At 43.3% G+C, this 22961-nt stretch overlaps 1 protein-coding gene across 1 annotated transcript; it reads right to left on the bottom strand.

Moving 5' to 3' along the window:
* Positions 1 to 1199: 1199 nt before the first annotated feature.
* Positions 1200 to 18064, bottom strand: LOC132764199 (methanethiol oxidase-like). Its single transcript, XM_060758083.2, has 12 exons — positions 17962 to 18064; positions 13222 to 13275; positions 12702 to 12814; positions 10007 to 10192; positions 8506 to 8626; positions 8182 to 8364; positions 6225 to 6403; positions 5948 to 6026; positions 4772 to 4893; positions 4404 to 4496; positions 4093 to 4211; positions 1200 to 2234 (listed from the first exon to the last, which is right to left on the bottom strand). Exons 1-12 carry the CDS (start codon positions 17963 to 17965, stop codon positions 2072 to 2074), a joined length of 1416 nt encoding a protein of 471 aa, XP_060614066.2. The 5' UTR covers positions 17966 to 18064; the 3' UTR covers positions 1200 to 2071.
* Positions 18065 to 22961: the final 4897 nt, after the last annotated feature.

The following is a 22961-nucleotide window of genomic DNA, read 5'->3' as shown; positions in this document are numbered from 1 at the left end:
CACCTCCTTCCACGATCTGAAGGTCTTATTCTTACTCTTTTCGTATTCCTCTCTTTTTCTAATTTAAAATGCATGGTGCCAGCGATTTTCCAGGTTCATCCTGGATCGCTCCACCACGATCACCCTTGCCCGGCATGGCATTTTTAATAAGTCCACTCAGAGCCTCACCTTGAGGGAAAGAACCTTCTAGGACTGTCGGCAGACACACTAAGGGCTTTGCTGTCCTCTCTGCTTCAGTCCACTGAGAGGAGGAACTGGGTACACATAACCCCCATGACCCCCTTTACGTCTTGGTGAGGTTTGGGGGGAGGACGGACAATGGATGATGGGATTTGCAGTACTTTCAAATGCTTCGGTTCCCACAGACCACTGTGGCCCCCAACAATGACAGAACAAGACCAAACTTGGTACACAGACTCCCCATGACCCACTCTACATCCTGGTGAGGTTTGGGGGAGGATGGACCATGGATGATGGGACTTGCAGTACTTTAACTCACTTGCTTAGAGCACTGTGACCCACACCAATGACAGATCAGGACCAAACTTGGCACAGAGGCCCAATGATTCACTTTGCAACCTGGTGTGGTTTTGGGCAGGATGGACAACTGACGATGGGATTGGCAGTACCTTCACCCGATTCACTTCTGACAGAACACTGTGGCCCCTACAAATCACAGACCAGGGCCAAACTTGGCACACAGAGCACTCATGACCCACTCTGCATCCTGATGCAGTTCTAAAGGGGATGGACCATGGGTGATGGGATTTGCAGTACCTTCACTCACTTACTGAAACCACTGCGACCCTCATCCAATGACCAATAAAGACCAAACTTGGCACACAGAGCCACCATGACCCACTCTACATCCTGCTCCAGTTAGGAGGAGGGTGAACCATGGATGATGGGACTTGCAGTACCTTCACTCACTTCCTGGGACCACTGCAACCCTCATCCAATGACTGATAAAGATGAAACTTGGCATAAAGACCCCCCATTACCCACTTTCTCTAGTAACCCGGGCACCGCCGGGCCTCCAATGGAGGAGTGCTTCTCTTTTGGTTTGGAATTTGGATGGAAGAGAAGATAAACATTAAATCACAGCACCCAAAAGATTTGATATCCTTTCAGGTCCTAAATCAGCCTGAAAACAAATGCATATATACAAGAGGCAATATGTATAGAGGCAATCTCCTCAATCAAAACTTTCTCCAGAATTAAGTTTATTTAAACACTGTTCACACAACTGACAGCAAACATTACCTCTGTCATCATTATCATTATGGTGATTTCCTGAATCAAGTGGAAGCAAAAAATAGTGATGCAAAGCAGGCTAGATTCCAAATCTTCAGATTATAAGAAAACATTCAGTTATATGGAGTTTCTAAGAGCAAGGAAATCTCCTTTTAGCCTTTGGCTTCACCAAAATACTTTCCATTGGAGCCTACATAAGGTATTTATATATACATTATTGGCCAAATTCCTGCATTGGGAAACATATGGATTCATATCATTTGAAATATCTCTTTTCATGTGCAGTATGAAATATGTGAAATATCTCTTTTCATATGCAAATGGGTGTTCTCCAAAATCCAAATGCGACCTCGTGTGGCAGGATAGTGTCATTGCCACAAAACTGGGAAGAAATATTTTGATTTTCCTACCATTGCTAATTTTAGCTTTTCCCCTTTTATGGTGGAATATTTTTCAATGGGTTTTATCATGCCATTTACTGGCAAAGGGTTGGATCAGATGGTATTTGGTCCCCTACAGATCTAGGATTCTTGAGACGGAGAGAATGTAACGTGCCCAAGTTTCCTATAGCTGAGCCATGATTCGAATCCGGTTCTTCCAGAGTCCTAACCAACTTTATGTAGGCTTTCTTTCTTTCTTTCTTTCTTTCTTTCTTTCTTTCTATTGCTTGGTTGCCATTGGTTTCCTCTGAGGCTGAGAGAGTGTGAGAATTTTTGGAACAGATTCGGTGAGAGGCCTCTTTGAACATCGATTTTTCACCCCTGAAATTTGTGAAAGAGGGAGAGGTCCCTATATTTTGTGCCCCATCTCTGTGGCATCAGACCCAGATGTCGGAAGTGGTGTCTCCTCCCGGGTAGCGGATCTCGTGGGCCAAAGCGGGGCCCTCTGGCTCTTTCCCGAAATCCACAAGGAACTTTTTGTTTGCCTTCAAGCCCCCGTTCTTGGTGTCCACGTCGATTTGCAACATAACAGAGCCTTCCCTGGACAAAGAGAAGAAGAACAAGAGCTCAGGGAACATGGCTGGCGAAGGAAAGTGATGCTCAGTTGGAAGGAATGAGAGATGTTTAATAATAATAATAATAATAATAATAATAAACATTATTTATATCCCACCACCATCTCCTCGGAGGGGACTCAAGACTTATATGTGAGGATGTCTAGAGACTTATATGTAAACCCCACAAGCTTGGTGTTGTGGATTCAGACGCTATGTATCAGGAGAAGGTGGTGTACTGGATGGCCCCTGAGATCTTTTCTAACTGTGTGATTCTCTGGAGCTGGAGAGGGATGCAAGGCTAGGGAGAGATACGAGACTGCATGGAGATGTGAAGCTGCAGAGAGGCATGAGGCTGGAGAAAGAAGCGAGGCCATGGGGATACATGAGCCCAGGGAGAGAAGTGTGAACCTGTATGGAGATGTGAAGCTGTAGAGAGGCACAAAGCTGGAGAAAGAAGCAGGCCAGGGAGAGAGGTGTAAGGCTGCATGGAGATGTGACGCTGTGGAGAGGCACGAGGCTGGAGAAAGAAGTGAGACCTTAGAGAGACATGAGGCCAGGGAGAGAGGTGTGAAGCTGTATGGAGATGTGAAGCTGTGGAGAGGCACAAAGGATGGAGAAAGAAGCAAGGTCATGGAGAGATATGAGGCCAGGGAGAGAGGTGTGAAGCTGTATGGAGATGTGAAGCTGCGGTGAGGCATGAGGCTGGAGAAAGAAGCAAGGCCATGGAGAGACATGAGCTCAGGGAGAGAGGTGTGAGACTGTATAGAGCTGCAGAGAGGCATGAGGCTAGAGAAAGAAGCAAGGGAGAGATGTCTGAGACTGTATGGAGATGTGAGCTGCAGAGAGGCACGAGGCTGGAAAAAGAAGTGAGGCCATGGAGAGACATGAGGCCAAGGAGAGAGGTGTGAGGCTGCATGGAGATGTGAAGCTACAGAGAAGTATGAGGCTGGAGAAAGAAGTGAAGCCATGGAGAGACATGAGGCCGGCGAGAGAGGTGTGAAACTGTATGGAGATGTGAGGCTGCATGGAGATGTGAAGCTGCAGAGAGGCATGAGGCTGGAGAAAGAAGCGAGGCCAATTGAGAGACATGAGGCCAGGGAAAGAGGTGTGAAGCTGTATGGAGATGTGAAGCTGTGGGTATGCACAAGGCTGGAGGAAGAAGTGAGGCCATGGAGAGACATGAGCTCAGGGAGAGAGGTGTGAGGCTGCATGGAGATGTGAATCTGCGGAGAGGCACGAGGCTGGAGAAAGAAGCGAGGCCATGGAGAGACATGAGGCTAGGGAGAAAGATGTGAGGCTATATGGAGTTGTGAAGCTGCAGAGGCACGAGGCTGGAGAAAGAAGTGAGGCCATTGAGAGACATGAGTCTGAGGAGAGAGGTGTGAGGCTGTATGGAGATACGAAGCTATGGAGAGGCACGAGCTGGAGAAAGCAATGAGGACATGGAGAGACATGAGCCCAGGGAGAGAGGTGTGAGACTATATGGAGATGTGAAGCTGTAGAGAGGCACAAGGCTGGAGAAAGAAGCAAGGCCATGTAGAGACAGAGGCTGGGGAGAGAGGTGTGAGGCAGGAGAGAACTGCAAGGCTGGGGAGAGATTGAAGATCTCCAAAATGCCAGGAATCCAATCATGTTCATTATATAAAATGGGAGGGTAACCATGTGTGAGCTATATAATGCACCACTGAGCTACAGGCAATGCAAAGACAACAGAAAAGGGATAAGGACCACAATACGATGTTCTCGGCCATTGTTCTGGTGGATACTGCTAATTGCTGAATATTTTTTATACGTAGTCATGGGACCTGCATAGGTCAAGGATGTGTACAAAGGTGACTTACTTGACCATATCGGGGTAGAACTGTTTGTCCCATCCGCTGTAGAGGGAAGTGCTGACATACAGCCTTTTGCCGTCCAGGCTCAGTTGGATCATTTGGGGACCTCCCTGAACCCGTTTCCCCTGAGAAGGAAAAGAAACCACGCCAGAGTGTCATGTACGTCAGAAAGGGGCAAGATCCCCCGCGCATTGTCAAGCCAAGGGTGTGATGTGTTCTTAAGACTCATTCACACAGTACAGTCATTGGTCCCACTTCTACTACTCATGGTCACGCCATCAGTGTAATAGTTAAGCAAAATAGCTGCTGTATGGCACCTTAATGATGAATGGATCTGGTTGGCAGTCCAGTTCTTGATCTTCAATCACGGTGACAGGACCACATTTGACTATGCTGCCTCCTAGAAACACCTACAAGAAGAGAGAAGTCATGTAAGGATGCCATAAAGTTCAGACTAAAACATGGAGCGGGTTGCCATCTCCTGAACAACTAGAGCTACTAGTCATTCATGTTTGGAAAGCAAATGTTAGGAGGCAAAATTAGTTTCCAAAGGTATTTGGCAAAAGCTGAAGAGCCTACAGGTGTATCTTTTAATATGATGTATTGATATTGGCCTTGAAGATTCTGGGCTGCTAAAAAAGGCAACCCAATGGAAGCATCTTTTGCAACTCAAGGGAGGGTTTACCTGTCCCACCAGTTTTGGCTTCCGGGTGTCCGTAATGTCATATTGGCGGATGTCTCCATGGAGCCAGTTGCTAAAGTACAGGTACCGATCGTCCAGGGAGACCAAAATGTCCGTGATGAGACCTTAAGAGGAATGGAAAGGAAGGAGCAGAAGTTATTGCAGGAAAAGAGATACAGGTTGCGTATCCCATTCTGGATAGGCATCAAAGTCCAAAATGGTCCACCTGGAGGAGTGAGGGTGACACTATTGCTTTCTGGTGGATCAAGGTACACAAACTTTATGTTACACACAAAAATATTGGGTTGCGGCACTTCTTAGTTTCATAGATGGATAGATAGGTAGGTAGGTAGGTAGATAGGCAGATAGATGGATGGTGGATGGATGGATGGATTGATAGGTAGGTAGGTAGATAGGCAGATAGATGGATAATGGATGGATGGATCAATAGGTAGATAGGTAGGTAGATGATAGACAGAGAGGTAGGCAGATAGTTGGATGAAGGATGGATGGATGGATGAATTGATGGATGCACAGATGGGTGGAAAGATGGATGGATGGATAGATGGATTATTGATAGATAGGTAGATGGATGAATGGATAGATAGAGGGATAGACTGGTAGGTAGGTAGGTAGGTAGGTAGGTAGGCAGGCAGGCAGGCAGGCAGGCAGGCAGATGGATGGATGGATGATGGATGGATGGGTAGATGGATGGATTGATAGGTAGGTAGATAGATAGGTAGATACATACATGATGGACGGATGGATGGATGGATGGATGGGCAGATAGATAGGCAGATAGATGGATAATAGCTATAGATAGGCAGGCAAGCAGGCAGGCAGGCAGATGGATGATGGATGGATGGATGGATGGATGGATGGATGGATAGATGATGGATGGATGGGTAGATAGGTAGATGATAGAGAGATAGACAGATAGTTGGATGAAGGATGGACAGATGGATGAATGAACGGACGGGCAGATAGATGGGTGGAAAGATGGATGGATGGATGGATGGATAGATTATTGATAGATAGGTAGATGGATGGACAGATGGATAGATGGATGGAAAGATAGCCCAAAGTTTGTACTATGGCATCATCATGTCCATGTAAATATAAGTGAATATGATTGAGGAAGAAGAGGAATTAGAGGAAGAGGAAGAGTAGGGGACAAACCTGGCATCTCTGGCAGCATCCATCCTTCCACCTTCTTGTTGGGTACCTGGATCACTTTCTCCGTTGCCCAAGTTCCGTCCTGCAGGAAAAGGAATCCACCGCCGTGCATTACATTGTGTTAAAATAACGGATCATTTACCCAACTCTGACTAGGACTTTTGGTGTAAAATCCAGACACCCAACAACCCATGTTCAGCAGATCAATGGGCCCATTTTGAGAAACGTGGATGTTTTTAGGTCTTTTCTTTCCCTATATCTGTGCCCGAACTAAGGTTACCTTGGTCTTGTAGATGCGGTGGACGGCACTGCTGAGGGCGCAGCCAACAAACCCTTCTGCGGCGTCCGGATTGTGGAGAAACCGGATTTCTAAAGGGATGGAGTTCTCCCCCACATTGATGCTCTGGATGAGTTCATGGGTGGTCCAGTCCCAGACATGAACGCTCTTCCCATAGCAGCCTTCCAAGAGACAAAAATTGTGTTTAATACAGAGCAGGAGAGTCACACTTCTCCCTTTCTTTATTTACACATGCACTGGACCTCAGTGTCTGGCATCATCATCACCACCATCATCAATTCATCCATCTATCCAATGGTTATATATCATCTATCTATCTATCTATCTATCTATCTATCTATCTATCCATCTATCCATCCATTTCTCCACTTATCCGTCTATCCACCTGTCTGCCTATCTACCTACCAATCTATCTACCAATCTACCTATCCCTCCATCCATCCATTTCTCCACCTATCCGTCTATCCATCCATCTATCCATTTGTCCACCTATCCGTCGATCCATCCCTCTATCTGCCTACCTACCTACCTACCTACCTACCTACCTATTTACCTATCCTTCAATTTGTCCATCTGTCTATCCATCCATCCATTTGTCCACCTGTCCATCCGTCTCTCCATCTACCTACCTACCTGTCAATCTATCTACCAATCTACCAATTTACCCATCTATCCATTTGTCTATCTATCGGTCTATCTATCTATCTATCTATCTACCTACCTACCAATCTACCTACCATCCATCCATCCATTCATCCATCCATTTGTCCACCTATCCACCTGTCCATCCATCCATTTGTCTATCTATCGGTCTATCTATCTATCTACCTATCTATCTGCCTACCTACCTACCAATCTATCTACCAATCTACCTATCCCTCCATCCATCCATTTGTCCACCTATCCGTCTATCCATCCATCTATCCATTTGTCCACCTATCCGTCGATCAATTCCTCTATCTGCCTACCTACCTACCTATTTACCTATCCTTCAATTTGTCCATCTGTCTATCCATCCATCCATTTGTCCACCTATCCATCCGTCTCTCCATCTACCTACCTACCTGTCAATCCATCTACCAATCTACCAATTTACCCATCTATCCATTTGTCTATCTATCGGTCTATCTATCTATCTATCTATCTATCTACCTACCAATCTACCTACCATCCATCCATCCATTCATCCATCCATTTGTCCACCTATCCACCTGTCCATCCATCCATTTGTCTATCTATCTGTCTATCTATCTATCTATCTATCTATCTATCTATCTACCTATCTATCTGCCTACCTACCTACCTACCTACCTACCAGTCTATCTACCTATCCATCCATTCATCCCCTATCCATCTGTCCATCCATCCATTTGTCCACCTATCGGTCGGTCTATCTATCTGTCTATCTATCTATCTATCTATCTATCTATCTATCTATCTACCAACCAATCTATCCACCAATCTATCTATCTACCTATCCATCCATCCATTCATCCATCAATTTGTCCACCTATCTATATGTCCATCCATCCATCTGTCCACCTATCGGTCTTATCTAGCTATCTACCAATCTATCTACCTACCTATCCATCCATTCATTCATCCATCCATCCATCCATGTGTCCACCTATCTATCTGTCCATCCATCCATTTGTCCACCTAACCATCCATCCATCCATCCATTTGTTCATCCATCCATTTGTCCATCTATCCATCCATCTACCTACCTACCTACCTATCCATCCATCTATGCATCGATCTGTCTTTCTGTCTATCAATGGATAGATGTGAAGATAGATAGCCTGGAATTTGTAGTTTAGTCTTCACTGCCCAAAAGTGTTGGTCGCAGAGCGATTAAAGTGGGGCCGAGCTGCATCAATTGTACAGTGTAGATGCGCCCTCCATGTCATTGAGAAAGATGCCAAATAGGACCTCTCACCTTTTTCCAAGTCAGCTGGATTAAATCCGTATGCGAGGCACTTGGGGACGCCCCATTCGGTGCTCATCAGGACGTTGTGCCTCGGCTGGTACCAGAAGTCGTAGCCCAGCGGCGGGGCTTTGGGTCCCTTTTCCCAGTTTCCCTTCACTTCAAAGGTTTCTCCATCCAGCAGGACAAAGCCACCTGAAAAATAGGGTCAGCGTGGGTTTGGACCCAGTAGGGATGGAACAAAGATCATCTCAATGAAAGCACATTGTGCCCACTGCTCAGACCCAGGGCCGGTATTTATCAGAGATCCTAGGCCTATCCAATCCAGACGCCTACCTTTGCCGTTGCCAGAAGGGTCCCCCATGGTGCTGATCATAATTTCGCCATTGCCCAAGCAATGAGAGGTGTGAGGGTTGGCCAAGTTACACTTCCAGTAGACATCAATGGGCTCGATAACCTATATAAGAAATCAAACATTCATACCTGGGAGTTGACGTTTTAGAAGGTCTTTAGAGGTGACGATGATGATGTCTGATAAGGTAATTCTGGTTGCATCTCCATTGATGCCACTTTGACTGCTCAATGCTATGTCATCCTGGGAGTTGTAGTTTTGCATGTGTTCTCTGCTAAAGAGGGGTGGCACCTTGCCAAACTACAACTCCCAAAGGTCCCATCGCACTGAGCCACGGCAATTGAACTGCCCTTAGTTTGGCTCCACTTGGAGAATTGAGTTGCATCTACACTGCACACCTAATGCAGTTTTGACACCTCTGTACAAGCTATGGAATCCTGGGAGTTGTCATGAGACCTTGCCAAACTACAGCTCCCACGGTTCCATAACATAGAGCCGAGACAGTCAAATCTTGCAGATGTATCCTGGGATGCCTGGAAAGGCTCTTGAATCAGAAGTGGCCATGAATTATGGCTAAAGACCTTGTAAAACTATAAATCCATGCAACTTGCCTAGCTAGAAATCCCAGGATTCAAATACATGAAGCCTTGACAATTTAAGTGGTGTTAAGCTACATTAAATGTACAATGTAGACACAGCCGGAGACTGAGATGCCTGGGAAGGGGCTAGAAATGGGAGAGGCCATGCCTTGTTATAGCTGAAGAACTTGCCAAACGACAACTCTCACAATAACATTAGTAGTACTAATGCAGCTGGGAGTCAGCTGCATTAAGATCACTACTGACCGAAAGGCCATGAGTTCGAAGCCAGCCTGGGTTGGAGTGAGCTTCCGACCAAAATTGTGTAGTTTGTTGTTGACCTTTGCAGCCCGAAAGACAGTTGCATCTGTCAAATAGGAAATTTAGGTACAGCGAGTTAAACCGCTGAGCTTCTGAACTTGCTGACCAAAAGGTCAGCAGTTCAAATCCGGGGAGTGGGGTGAGCTCCCGCTGTTAGCCCCAGCTTCTTTCAAACTAGCAGTTCGAAAACATGCAAATGTGAGTAGATCAACAGGTATTGCTTCTGCAGGAAGGTAACAGTGCTCCATGGAGTCATGCTGGCCACATGACTTGGAGGTGTCTAAGGACAACGCCGGCTCTTCAGCTTAGAAATGGAGTCGGACACGAATCGGACATGACTAGACTTAATGTCAAGGGGAAACCTTTCCCTTTTATAGATGCATACAGGGACTGGGATACCTGGAGAGGCACTAGAATTGGGAGAGGCCATGCCTTGTTATAGCTCAAGAACTTGGCAAACTACAGCTCACATGGTAATAATAATAATAATAATAATAATAATAATAATGGCAGTTCAAATTGCATAACTTCTACAGAGTGGGTGCACTTGGAGACTTGGCTGGCTCCGGAATGGGGAGAGTCCAACCTTATGTAGCCTCGGCGCCCGCAGATCGGTGCCAGTGTCGACCACGTAAATCCGGGAGGAGATCAAACTGGGGAGGATGAGCCGGTTGCGCTTCTTGGTGGTGTCTCCGAAGCAGCTGCTGCAGGCGTTCCATCCGGTGTGGTGCAGCTCATCGTTGACGTTGGGCATCGGGAGGCGATGGATCACCTGAAAAAGCCGGCAGAGGTACGGCTGAAGGTGTTTCTCTCCCCAGTTCCTCCCTCCTCATTCTCTGTCTCGCTGGAGGTTTCTTAGTGGCATCCACACTGGGAAGATTCACAAAATCTCCGATAGTGGAACTATCAGCACTGGGAGAATATATTGTATTAATCTGATGGCAGAGCTACTACTAATGATCATAATAATAATCTGTTGTTTTAATTTGAAGATGCACTCCCCCCTCCAAATAAACATCTCTAAAATGGGGTGCATCTTAGGATAGTAGGTTCCCCCCCCCCCCGGTCTCTCTCTCTCTCTCTCTATGATGAAATCAGTGCACATCTTACAATCAATGGCGTCTTTGTATCAAGGATACACCGTGCTTTTCCTTCCTTGTTCTCTGCCTAGCTGCATGTTGCTTAGTGGCATAAGCATTAGGAAAGGTAACAAAGCCCCTGATAACGGAGCTCCTTTTGGCACCAAGTTCCCTGTTTTCCCCTCCTTTTTCTCAATTCAGCTGGAAGTTTTCTTGCAACATCGGCATTGGAAGAGGAAGGTATGAAAGGAATAATGGGAGGACAAAATTAGAGGCTGCTGTCTGGACAATGGGATAGACAGATCGATAGATGATAGATGAATGGATTGCTGGCTAGATAGATAGATAGATAGCTGGTGAGATGGGTGGATGCATAGATAGAAGGTTGGCAAGATATATGGATGGATGGATGGAGAGATAGATAGATAGATAAATAGATAGATAGGTAGATGGATAGAAGGCTGGCGAGAGAGAGAGAGGGGGGTGAATAGCTGGTGAGATGATAGAGAGAGAGAGAGAGAGAGAGAGAGAGAGAGAGAGAGAGAGAGAGATGGTTAGATGGATGGATGGACGGACGGACAGAGGTGAATGGCTGGTAAGATGATAGATAGATAGATAGATAGATAGATAGATAGATAGATAGATAGAGATGGATGGATGGATGGATGGCTAGATAGATAGATAGATAGATAGATGGTGAGAGAGAGAGAGAGAGGTGAATGGCTGGTGAGATGATAGATAGATAGATAGATAGATAGATAGATAGATAGATAGATAGATAGGGGGGTTAATGGCTGGTGAGATGATAGATAGATAGATAGATAGATAGATAGATAGATAGATAGACAGATAGAGATGGATGGATGGATGGATGAATGCATAGGTAGTTGGATGGATTGATTGATGGCTAGATAGATAGGTAGGTAGATGGATGGATAGGTGGATGGATGAATGGATAGATGGGTAGATGGATAGGTAGATGGATAGGTAGATGGATAGACAGACAGATAGGATAGATAGGAAAATGGATGGATAGATACATAGATGGCTGGCAAGACAGATAGATAGGCTAGGTAGATAGATAGAGGGTGTGGTCTGTGTAGACTCAAATAATGCACTTTAACTGCAGTCAGCTACCCTGTATGAGACTACACTGACCATACAAGGTAGTTTCAAACTGAATTATATGGCAGACGGGGCCTATATTATCATGTGTTTATATATTTCCTATATTTAAAAAAAAGCATTGAAAGGGTTGCAAAGGAGGGCTGGACTTCTATCTCGGATGACCACCTGTTTTAAACAGAACAAAGGCCATCCAAACATAAAAGAAAGATACACATCGGCACTAGCAGGGTTTTTAAAACACATGGCCATAAAACCAAAATACAGGGGAAAGGCCTCTGGGTGCTTCAGGAAGCGATTCATCAAAGGACTCATAAAGGAAAATAAAACTTTGGTGATGGAGTGATAACAGAGAGATTTGGTCAGACCTGCATGTGCAATATGTGAGATCTTTTAGGCCCCATCTACACTCCCATATACAATCCTGATCCACACTGGCATATAATCCAGCTCAAAGCAGATAATCTGGATTTGATATGGTGATGTAGATGGAACCTTATGAGATAGGACCCAATTCTATAGATGGAACTTCTTAATTTTTCATATTTATCTTCGGCCCCATGCACACTGCCACATATGGCAGTATACATTGATCTGCATTATTTGAGTACACTGCCACATAATGCAGCTTAACTGCATTATGAACCTGCATTATATGGCAGTGTAGATGGGGCCATATATGACAACGTTTGCAATTGTTTTGTGCCTGGACCACATACTTTTCAAGACAGAGCTCTCTCCCTGAGTTTCCTCCTACTGCCATCCATTCTATTTCCTTGCATAGAGACTCCAGGATCTCATTGCAGCAAAAATAGCTTGTTTGCTTGCTTGTTTGCACTCACTCACTCTTTCTTTTCTTTCTCTCTCTCTCTTTCTTTCTTTCTTTCTTTCTTTCTTTCTTTCTTTCTTTCTTTCTTTCTTTCAGCTCTTAAGAAAGAGCTTTAATAAGAAGGGGGGAAACAGCTTTCCCCACCCTCCGGCCAAACTGCCCTTGCCAAAATCCAAACTTTAGCAGTCTGGAGGCGAAGCAAGAAAGCGGTCATTTGGATCAGAAATAAAACTCCAAATCAAACCTACTTTGCAATAAGTGGGGGATTTGGGGTCCACATCCACAGTGGCCAAGTAGTCCGGCTTCTTGATCCCGGTGTTCCTATAGATACAAGGAAGGTAGACGATCTCCTCCCGGGGACCTTTCAGAAAAAACATATATGGGTTGCTGTGAGTTTTCCGGACTCCACCCAGAGACATCCCAGTGTTCCCAACTCTCTCTATTGGTGGGGAATTTTCACGACCCCCCACCCACTGCCTCTCCCTTAACCCTTTCCTATTCTGGGTTGCTGTGAGTTTTCCAGGCTCCATCATAGACATCCCAGTGTTCCTGACTCTCCATTAGTGTGGGGTTTATATATCTGTGGAATAATGTCCAGGATGGGAGAAAGAACTCTTGTGAATGTTGCAATTGGCCAGCTTCATTAGGATTGAATAGTCTTGCAGCTTCAAAGCCTGGCTGCTACAACTGTAACTGACTTTGCACCTTGGAACAACTGGCTGTTTCGAGTCACTGTTCGAAACGTAATTTGGTGTGTTTCGTGCTCACCTTTCATGGCCTCCAGCGGCGTTTCGTAGCCGGGTCCGCATTCTCCGCATTCTGCTGCAAACCCCCAAAAGAAAGACAGAAAGGTTAAAGATCCTAATGAGACATGAGTTCAAATCCCACTTCCGAATACATCTACACCAGGGATGGGCAAACCCGGGCCCGGGGCCCAGATGTGGCCCCTTGGGCTCTTTTCTGAGGTTCTCCTCTCTCTCACCATCCTATCCTTCCTTCCCTCTCTCTTTCCTTCCTCCTTCTTGCCCTCCCTCCCTCCCTTCCAACCTTTTCTCCTTCCTTCCTTCCTTCCTTCCTTCCTTCCTTCCTTCCTTCCTTCCCTCCCTCCCTCCCTCCCTCCCTCCCTCCTTCTTTTGTCTTCCCTTCCTTCTCTCTTTCTTCCCTCACTATTTCTCCCTTACTCCATTCCCTTCCACCCTTCCCTTCCATCCTTTTGTCCTTCCTTCCCTCCTTCCTCCCTCTCTCTTTCTCCTTCCATCTTTCCCTTCCATCCGTCCTTCCTTTCTTCCTTCTTTCCTACCCTTTCCTCTCTCTCCCTCTTTCTCCTTCCTTCCTTCCTTCCTTCCTTCCTTCCTTCCTTCCTTCCTTCCTTCCTTCCTTCTTTCCTCCCTCTTCCCCTCTCCTTACAACCTTCCCTTCCATCCGTCCTTCCTTTCTTCCTTCTTTCCTTCACTTTCCTCTCTCTCCCCCTTTCTCCTTCCTTTCTTCCTTCCTTCCTTCCTTCCTTCCTTCCCTCCCTTTTCTTTATTTCCTTCCTTCCTTTCCTCTCTCTCCCTCTTTCTCCTTCCTTCCTTCATTTTTCTTTCTTTCCTTCCTTCCTTCCTTTCCTCTCTCTCCCTCTTTCTCCTTCCTTCCTTCACTTTTCTTTCCTTCCTTCCTTTCTTCTCTCTCCCTTTCTCCTTCCTTCCTTCCTTCACTTTTCTTTCCTTCCTTCCTTTCCTCTCTCTCCCATTCTCCTTCCTTCCTTCACTTTTCTTTCTTTCTTTCCTTTCTTTCTTCCTTCCTTCCTTCCTTCCTTCCTTCCTTCCTTCCTTCCCTCCCTCCCTCCCTCCCTCTCTTTCTCCTTCATTCCTTCCCTCTTTCCTCCCTCCTGCCCTCTATTCTCCTTCCATTCTTTCCTTCCTTCTCACTTTCCTTCCTCCTTCCATCACTGGGAAGTCAGTCCACCTAGCAGGGAGTCCTAGTGTGCGGTCCTCAAGTTACAAGGTGTGCCCAAACTTGATCTTCACTGTCACATTAATGCAGTTTGGGGGGGTCACTTGAGTTGCCCTGGCTCAGTGCTTGACACTGCGAGTTATAGTTTGCATTGGGGCTGGAGAATTTATGGAACGACAACTCCTGGGATTCTGTGACATGAAGCCATGGCGGCAAAGTGGTGCCAAACTGTATTGATTCCGACAGTGTAGATGCTCCCCAAGAAAACCCTATCAAATTCCCAGGGATTTTGCAAACACCCAACGGATGCAGAGAACTATAAAAAGGGACAGTTTGGAAGAGGACAAAACTTGGCTTCGGAAAACTAAACATTGCAGTCTCGTTTTGGCTCAGGATGGGATCTGGGACCGGATGCATTCCCGTTTTTATAGCTTGGTAATTCAGGCTGAACCTTCCCATAGTTTTATGTTTATGGGATCATAAAAATCCAGCTGCTTCTTGGTCACGCAAGAGACCCTACGCAGATCCCTTGGAGGGCTGCGGAAACCAATTGGGAAATGTGCTGTCGAAGTGAGTTTTCCGGGCTGTCTGGCCATGTCGCAGAGGCATTCTCACCTGACGTTACTCCCCCATCTATGGCAGGCATCCTCAGCTATTGTGAGGTCTGTTGGAAACTAGGAAAGTGGGGTTTATATACTTATGGAATGATATCCAGGGTGAGAGAAAGAGCTTTTGTCTGCTTAACAAGTGTGAAAGTTCCAATTGGCCACCTTGATTAATAATAATAATAATAATAATAATAATAATAATAATAATCTTTGTTTATACCCTGCCACCACCTCCCCGATGGGGACTCGGAGCGGCTTACATGATTAGCATTGATTGGCCTTGCAGTTTCAAAGCCTGGCTGCTTCCTGCTTGGGGGAATCCTCTGTTGGGAGGTGTTAGCTGGCCCTGATTGTTTCCTGTCTGAAATTCCCATTGGAAAATATTCATGTGTTGCAAAAGGCAACCCTGGATCGTTGGAAGCCTTCGTGGTTTTGCAAATTTCCTACAAAAGATTGCAATATGTCTTGAACTGTTGAGTCCATGAATGCCACTGGACCCTATAGCTCAATGTTACAGAGATGCAGTTTTACAAGGTCCCAAGCCTTCTTTATCAAACTACAACTCCCAGGACCCCGTAGGATTGAGTTCAGCGCCAAAGTTCATTAAGTGAGTTTTCTGGGCTGTAAATGAGTTTTCTGGGCTGAAAATGAGTTTTCTGGGGTGTATGGCTATGTTCCAGAAGCATTCTCTCCTGACATTTCACGCACATCTATGGCTGGCATCCTGAGAAGTTGTGAGGTCTGTTGGAAACTATCAAGTGGGGTTTATAAACTATCAAGTGGGTTTTATAAACTATCAAGTGGGGTTCTTGCCTGTCGGAGGCAAGTCTGAATGCTGCAATTGGCCATGTTGATTAGCACAGTTTTGGCCTTGCAGCTTCAAAGCCTGGCTGCTTCCTGCTTGGAGGAATCCTTTGTTGGGAGGTGTAGGCTGGTCCTGATTGTTCTCTGTCTGGGATACCTGCCATAGATGTGGGCAAAACATCAGGAGAGAATGCTTCTGGAACATGGCCAAACAGCCCGGAAAACTCACAGCAACCCAATGATTCCAGTCATGAAAGCCTTCGACAACACAAAGTGCATTAAATTCTACAGTGTAGATGTTCCCAGGGATGTGGTCTCCACCCTGGCCTTCAAAAGTGGATGTTTACCCCCATTTTGTCATGTTTACGCTCCCTTGGGGAGCATGATTCTCTTCCCATGTCAGAAGTTTAAGCTTATCTCTCCAACCCACAAACAAGCAGCTGTTGTGTGTCAGCCACAAAAACAAAAAGCAACTTTATACTTTTTCTGACATTACATAACTGTTTTTCTTTCCTTTGGCTGCGTCTTCTTTATGGAATTAATGCAGTTCGACGCCACTTGAAACTGCCCTAGCACAATGCTATGGGTTGCTGTGAGTTTTCTGGCCTGTCTGGCCATATTCCAGAAGCATTCCCTCCTGACGTTTCACCCACATCTATGGCAGAGGTTGAGTTGTCTGTTGGAAACATCCACCTCCCAACAAAGGATTCCCCCTGGTAGGAAGCAGCCAGGCTTGGAAGCTGCAAGGCCAATACAGTGCTAATCAAGGAGGCCAACTGCAATATTGACTCTTGCCTCCAACACATGATAATTATTTCCTAGGCTGTTAGGAATTGTGGGAGTTGAAGTCCAAAACACCTGGAGGGCCCAAGTCTGCCCTGGTGTGGATGCACCCTAAGCCTTCTCTATGGGAAACTACAACTCTCAGGAAGGAATACAGATTGGAATCAATGCAATTAGGAATGAATGCAGTTTGGAGTTCCTGCAGTTTGGGATTAGTACAATTAGGAATTAATACATTTTGGAATTAATGCAATTAGGAATGAATATAGTTTGGAGTTCCTGCAGTTTGGAATTAATGCAATTAGGAATTAATATATTTTGGAGTTCCTGCAGTCTGGAATTAGTACAATTAGGAATTAATATATTTTGGAGTTCCTGCAGTTTGGAATTAATGCAATTAGGAATTAATATATTTTGGAGTTCCTGCAGTCTGGAATTAATACAATTAGGAATTAATATATTTTGGAGTTCCTGCAGTTTGGAATTAATGCAATTAGGAATTAATATATTTTGGAGTTCCTGCAGTTTGGAATTAGTACAATTAGGAATTAATATATTTTGGAGTTCCTGCAGTTTGGAATTAATGCAATTAGGAATTAATATATTTTGGAGTTCCTGCAGTCTGGAATTAATACAATTAGGAATTAATATATTTTGGAGTTCCTGCAGTTTGGAATTAACACAGTTAGGAATTAATACAGTTTGGAGTTCCTGCAATTTGGAATTAATGCAATTAGGAATTAATAAATTTTGGAGTTCCTGCATTTTGGAATTAATACAATTAGGAATGAATACAGTTTTGGAATTCCTGCATTTTGGAATTAGTACAATTAGGAATGAATATATTTTGGACTTCCTACAGTTTGGAATTAATGCAGTTAGGAATGATTTCAGTTTGGAATTCCTGCAGTTTGGGATTCATGCAACCAGGAATGAATACAGTTTGGAACCAAGGCCAAACTGTATCAACTCCACAGTGTACCCTGTCTTGGAAACAGCAAGGCTTACAATGTTGCAAGAACTATGGAGTTTGCTTTCCTAAAAAAAGGAAGCCGGTGGTGAAGACATAACCTTTGCTCCCATCTCGACAACACATAACGCGGCAGAAATAGAACCAGAGGGAATGTCTATATTGTAGAAGGGATGCAGCGTGACACCACTTTGGCGGAGTGTTGTGGGAGCAAAGGGAAGGTCTCTTCTCGCCTTCTTTCTCCCCAGGATCCTGCAGAAAAGTGGCCTCCAGCTGCCGTCCTTCCACACTGCAGATGTAGATAGGAGGCCCAGAGGTGAAGCATTTCTGTCCCGTGATAACAGAATATAGAACCTCTTTGGCGCCTTGGGTTGCACAATGTTTGCCCAAGGTGAGGGTGTCACTTACCCATTCCTGATCCAGTTCTCGCTCCTTTCCAGACCCAGAAGGCTGCCTCTCTTCTTCTGTCTGCACACAGCCAGGGATCGGCTTTATATACGAGGGGCCAAGCTTTGGGGGCGGAGAAGGAGGATGGGCCACGAGGAAAGTTGGCCACAAACGGCAAGAGAGAGAAAGGGAGGGAGCCCAAGGGGGAATCTCATCCTCTAAAACTTCAATTCTTCACCCTTTCCTCTTTACTTTTATTTTGGCCTTCACTTCTCTTTCTTTGGGTGTCCACATCCAAATAATGTCCACATCTCCAGGCTAAGCGAGCAACATAAAATAATAACAATAACAACATATTGTCAAAGGCTTTCATGGCCGGAGTCACTAGGTTGCTGTGTTTTCGGGGCTGTCTGGCCATGTTCCGGAAGCATTCTCTCCTGATGTTTCACCCACATCTATGGCAAGCATCCTCAGAGGTTTTGAAGTCTGTTAGAAACTTGGCAAGTGGGGTGTATATACCTGTGGATTAATGTGGCACAGTGGGTTAAACCCCTGTGCCAACAGGGGAGAGGCGGATGAGCTCCCTCTATCAGCTCTAGCTCCTCATGCGGGGACATGAGAGAAGCCTCCCACAAGGATGATAAACATCAAATCGTCCGGACGTCCCCTGGGCAACGTCCTTGCAGATGGCCAATTCTCTCACACCAGAAGCGACTTGCACGCCGGGCAGAAAGGATGCCCACATGGTGAAACCTTGCAGGCAGGCCTCCGCCTAGCCCACGCGCCCCTCCTAATTCGGAAAGGTGCATGGACCAGGTGGAAAGGCTGCCCACATGGCAGCCATTTTGGAGGGGGCGGGGCCAACCAAGGCAGCTTTGCGACCCCCCCGAAAATGGCCTAACGACCCCCCGGGGGGGCGCGACCCCCAGGTTGAGAACCGCTGGTTTAGAGAGAAAGCAGCATACACATAATAATAATACATTGCAATTAATATTGTATATTGCATTGCTTTAGCACTGATTGCCGCTGTTCAGAGGAAAAGTGGCATACTACTACTACTACTAATAATAATAATAATAATACATTGCAATTAATATTGTATATTGCATTGCTTTAGCACTGATTGCCCCTGTTCAGAGGAAAAGTGGCATACTACTACTACTACTAATAATAATAATAATAATAATAATAATAATGCCATGCAATTACAATGCAATTCATATTGTACATTGCATTGTTTTAGCAGAGATCACCAGTTTGAGTCTTGGTTAAGAGGAAAATAATAATAATAATAATAATAATAATAATAATAATGAGATATTTATTCTTCTCCGAGTGTGTCTTCACTGTGGAATTAATATATTTTGGGACCACTTTAACCTCTAGGATTCAATGCTACGGAATCCCGGGAATTGTAGTTTGCTGTGGTGGGGAGTGCCATGCACAACTACAGCTTCCAGGAATCCACAGCCTTAAGCCATGGCACTTAAAGTGGTATAGAACTGCATCAATTCCATTGTGCAGAGGCACCTCCAGAGTCCCTTTAAAAAGTGCAATTGAAACATTTTCAAGTCCTGGAGATCCCAAGGCAGAGGAACTGATTTTTGCCTTTGGGGGAAATGCTTTATCCATCGGAATGTGCATGGTTCACAGGTTTTCGTGCTCTTAAACCAGATTGCAAAATGGTCCTTGAGGTCATCTATCAGGGCCATCGACACATCAGTTTCCATTGTATATAATTTCACAACAAGGCCTCCTCTTGCTTCTCTCACATTCCTTAAACCCTTTCTCTTTGCAGGACGAGAAAACCCAATTCCAACCACCAATGCCTGGCTACTGATGGTAAATAATAATAATAATAATAATAATAATAATAATAATAATAAATGTTTGCCTCCGGTTTGCCTTCATTTCTTCAAGGCTCAATGCATTTATCGGTTAGGATCTGCAGACTCTTGCCATAATATGTCAATATTACACAACATTGTGCTTGTTTCGAAATGTTGACCGACCCTGGATTTAAATCGGAATGAACGTATTAGGTTCCGTAACCAAAGAAATAGAAAATGTCATATTGTTTGCTTCCAACGAAGCAGAGATAAAACTGAAAAGGGAATTGTGCCGGTCATTGTGAACGGAAGGACAGCTGGAAGATTGTGGCTATGGCAATAGGGCAACACCATTGCCTTTTGTAATTATGATGATATTATGATGATACTTGCACCTCCTCAATGCAGCGTAGTTAAAATACATAGGTGAATGCAAAAGATCATCAAAATGCATACATTCACAAGGCAGAGAACTAAGATCAAAACATATTAAAATGTTTATTTTTTTACACTAGCAACTTCGTTTACAATCACATTTGCAATAAAAATAAAGGAGAAATGCATACATATACATATATATATACATATATATACATACATATATACATACATATACATAGTATGAAAATATGATATAATATGTATTATATTTTATCTAATAGTAAAAAATACATTATATATATTATGTCTCATTAAAATATTACATAATATATATGTTTTTCTAACAGTAGGAAAACACACACACACACACACACACATATATATATATATATATATATATATCTTTTTTCTTATAGCAAAAATTATATTATATACTAGCCATCCCCTGCCACGCATTGCTGTGGCCCAGTCTGACTATATGTGATTTGTGTGTGTATATATTTGTGTATAGGTGTGTTTGTGTGTATATATATATGTGGTTTTGCGCATGCGTTGTAATGTATATTTTTGTTTTTGGCTTTTTACGTCTCTTCTGCTGTTTTTCACATTATTATTATTATTATTATTTATTACTTTCAATGTTTTTATGAATGGTCAGTTGTTGGCCTGAGAGGTGTCTTGTATCCAAATTTGGTGTCAATTCGTCCAGTGGTTTTTGAGTTATGTTTATCCCACAAACAAACATTATATTTTAATATTGATATACATTCAATATTATATTTTATATAATATTATATATAGAAATCTAACTATATATATATATATGTATTATATTTTATATATAATGTATTTTATATATAACATTGTAATTTATATATTTATATACACACAGACACAGATATACAAAGATACAATATACACTTTGGGATGTAATATCTGAATGGGCCACATGGTGGCATCAAGAAAGCCTTTCCCTTTATATTTTCCAATGCGATGGTAATAGGTAGTCGTTAAAAATAAATAGCTCAGTGATTTATTACAACCGTCTTTAGGAAAATTGGGTGACCATACTAATAACGAATTAATATATAAATTGTATTAACCAGAGCTGTGCCAGCAGGCCAGCCTGGTGGTGCATAAGGTTAAACCGCTGAGCTGCTGAACTTGCTGACCAAAAGGTTGGTGGTTCGAATCCAGAGAGCAGCGTGAGCTCCCGCTGTTAGGCCCAGCTTCTGCCAACCGGACAGTTCAAAAACATGCAAGTGTGAGTAGATCAATAGGTACTGCTTCTGTGGGAAGCTGGGACTAACAGTGGGAGCTCACCCTGCTCCCCAGATTCCAACTGACAACCTTTCAGTCAGCAAGTTCAAATCAATGGTGTAACCCACTGCATCACCGGAGGCTTCCGATATATACCACCAGTATATTATACTATTAGTATTATATAAAGTATTGTATAGTACTGTAAGTTGTGTTTGTGTGTACCACCTGTATATCATACTATTATTACGTAATGTATTGTATGATAAGTTGTTCTCTCTCTCTCTCTCTCTCTATATATATATATATATATATATATTACCACCAGTATACCATTAGTATTATATAATATATTGTATTATATAATAGATTGTAATATATATATATATAATACCACCAGTATATTATACTATTATATTAGTATTATATAATGTATTGTATGATATAAGTTGTAGTATATATATATATATATAGGTATTGTATTACAATATTATTTCTATATATTATGTAATACATACATATATAATATATAATACATAGAAACAATATTATACAATATATGTATATTATATATTCTATACATATATATTGTATATATATATACGTACAGAATATATATTGTATATATTGTATGTATTATATTTTAAAATATTCCCAAAATTCAATGGATCCCTAAAAACCACCATCTGGGTTCACTGAAGCTCACTGTCCTGTCAGAGCCAAAGTCTTCAAATTTTACTATTATTTTAAAAATATTTTTTAAAAATTCATAAAATTTGAAAAAAAAAGTTTTTTGGGGAGTCTTAAAATATAATTTATTTTTTTGTTTATTTTTTTCAAATTTTATTATTTTTTAAATGACGCCCTAAAATCATTATTTTTTTTCAAATTTTATAATTATTATTATTTTTAAAAATGACTCCCTAAAAAGTCATATTTTTTCAAATTTTATTCTTATTTTTAAAAATGACTCATCTAAAAATCATTATTTTTTTCCAACTTTTATTATTATTATTAAAAATGATCATTTTTTTCCAACTTTTATATTATTATTAAACGGTTCTGGCCCAAGTTACCTATCCGAACGTATCTCTGCCTATCAGCCCGCCAGGACCCTAAGATCTTCTGGGGAGGCCCTGCTCTCTATCCCGCCTGCTTCACAGGTGCGGCTGGCGGGGACCTCTCGCCTTTTCTGTGGTGGCCCCCCGGCTGTGGAACGCCCTTCCTATGGAGGTAAGATCAGCCCCCTCGCTAATGGTGTTCCGAAGAAGATTAAAAACTTGGATGTTTGAACGGGCATTCGGTTAAACAGTGCAACCAATGTGATGATTACAGGAATGGAAATTTGGACGGATTGGATCACGACTCTAGCTATGAGATGCATTGTGTTGTCTATTGTTGTGTCAATATTGTATATTCTGCTTTTATGGTTTTAAATTGTATATCGTTGATTGATTCTTATCCTTGTTGTAAACCGTGTTGAGTCGCCTCTCGGGCTGAGAAACTGCGGTATACAAGTAAAGTAAATAAATAAATAAATATTATTATTAA

Source organism: Anolis sagrei, chromosome 12 (assembly GCF_037176765.1).
Source record: "Anolis sagrei isolate rAnoSag1 chromosome 12, rAnoSag1.mat, whole genome shotgun sequence".
Lineage (NCBI taxonomy): Eukaryota > Metazoa > Chordata > Lepidosauria > Squamata > Dactyloidae > Anolis > Anolis sagrei.
This window is presented reverse-complemented; position numbering and strand designations above follow the sequence as displayed.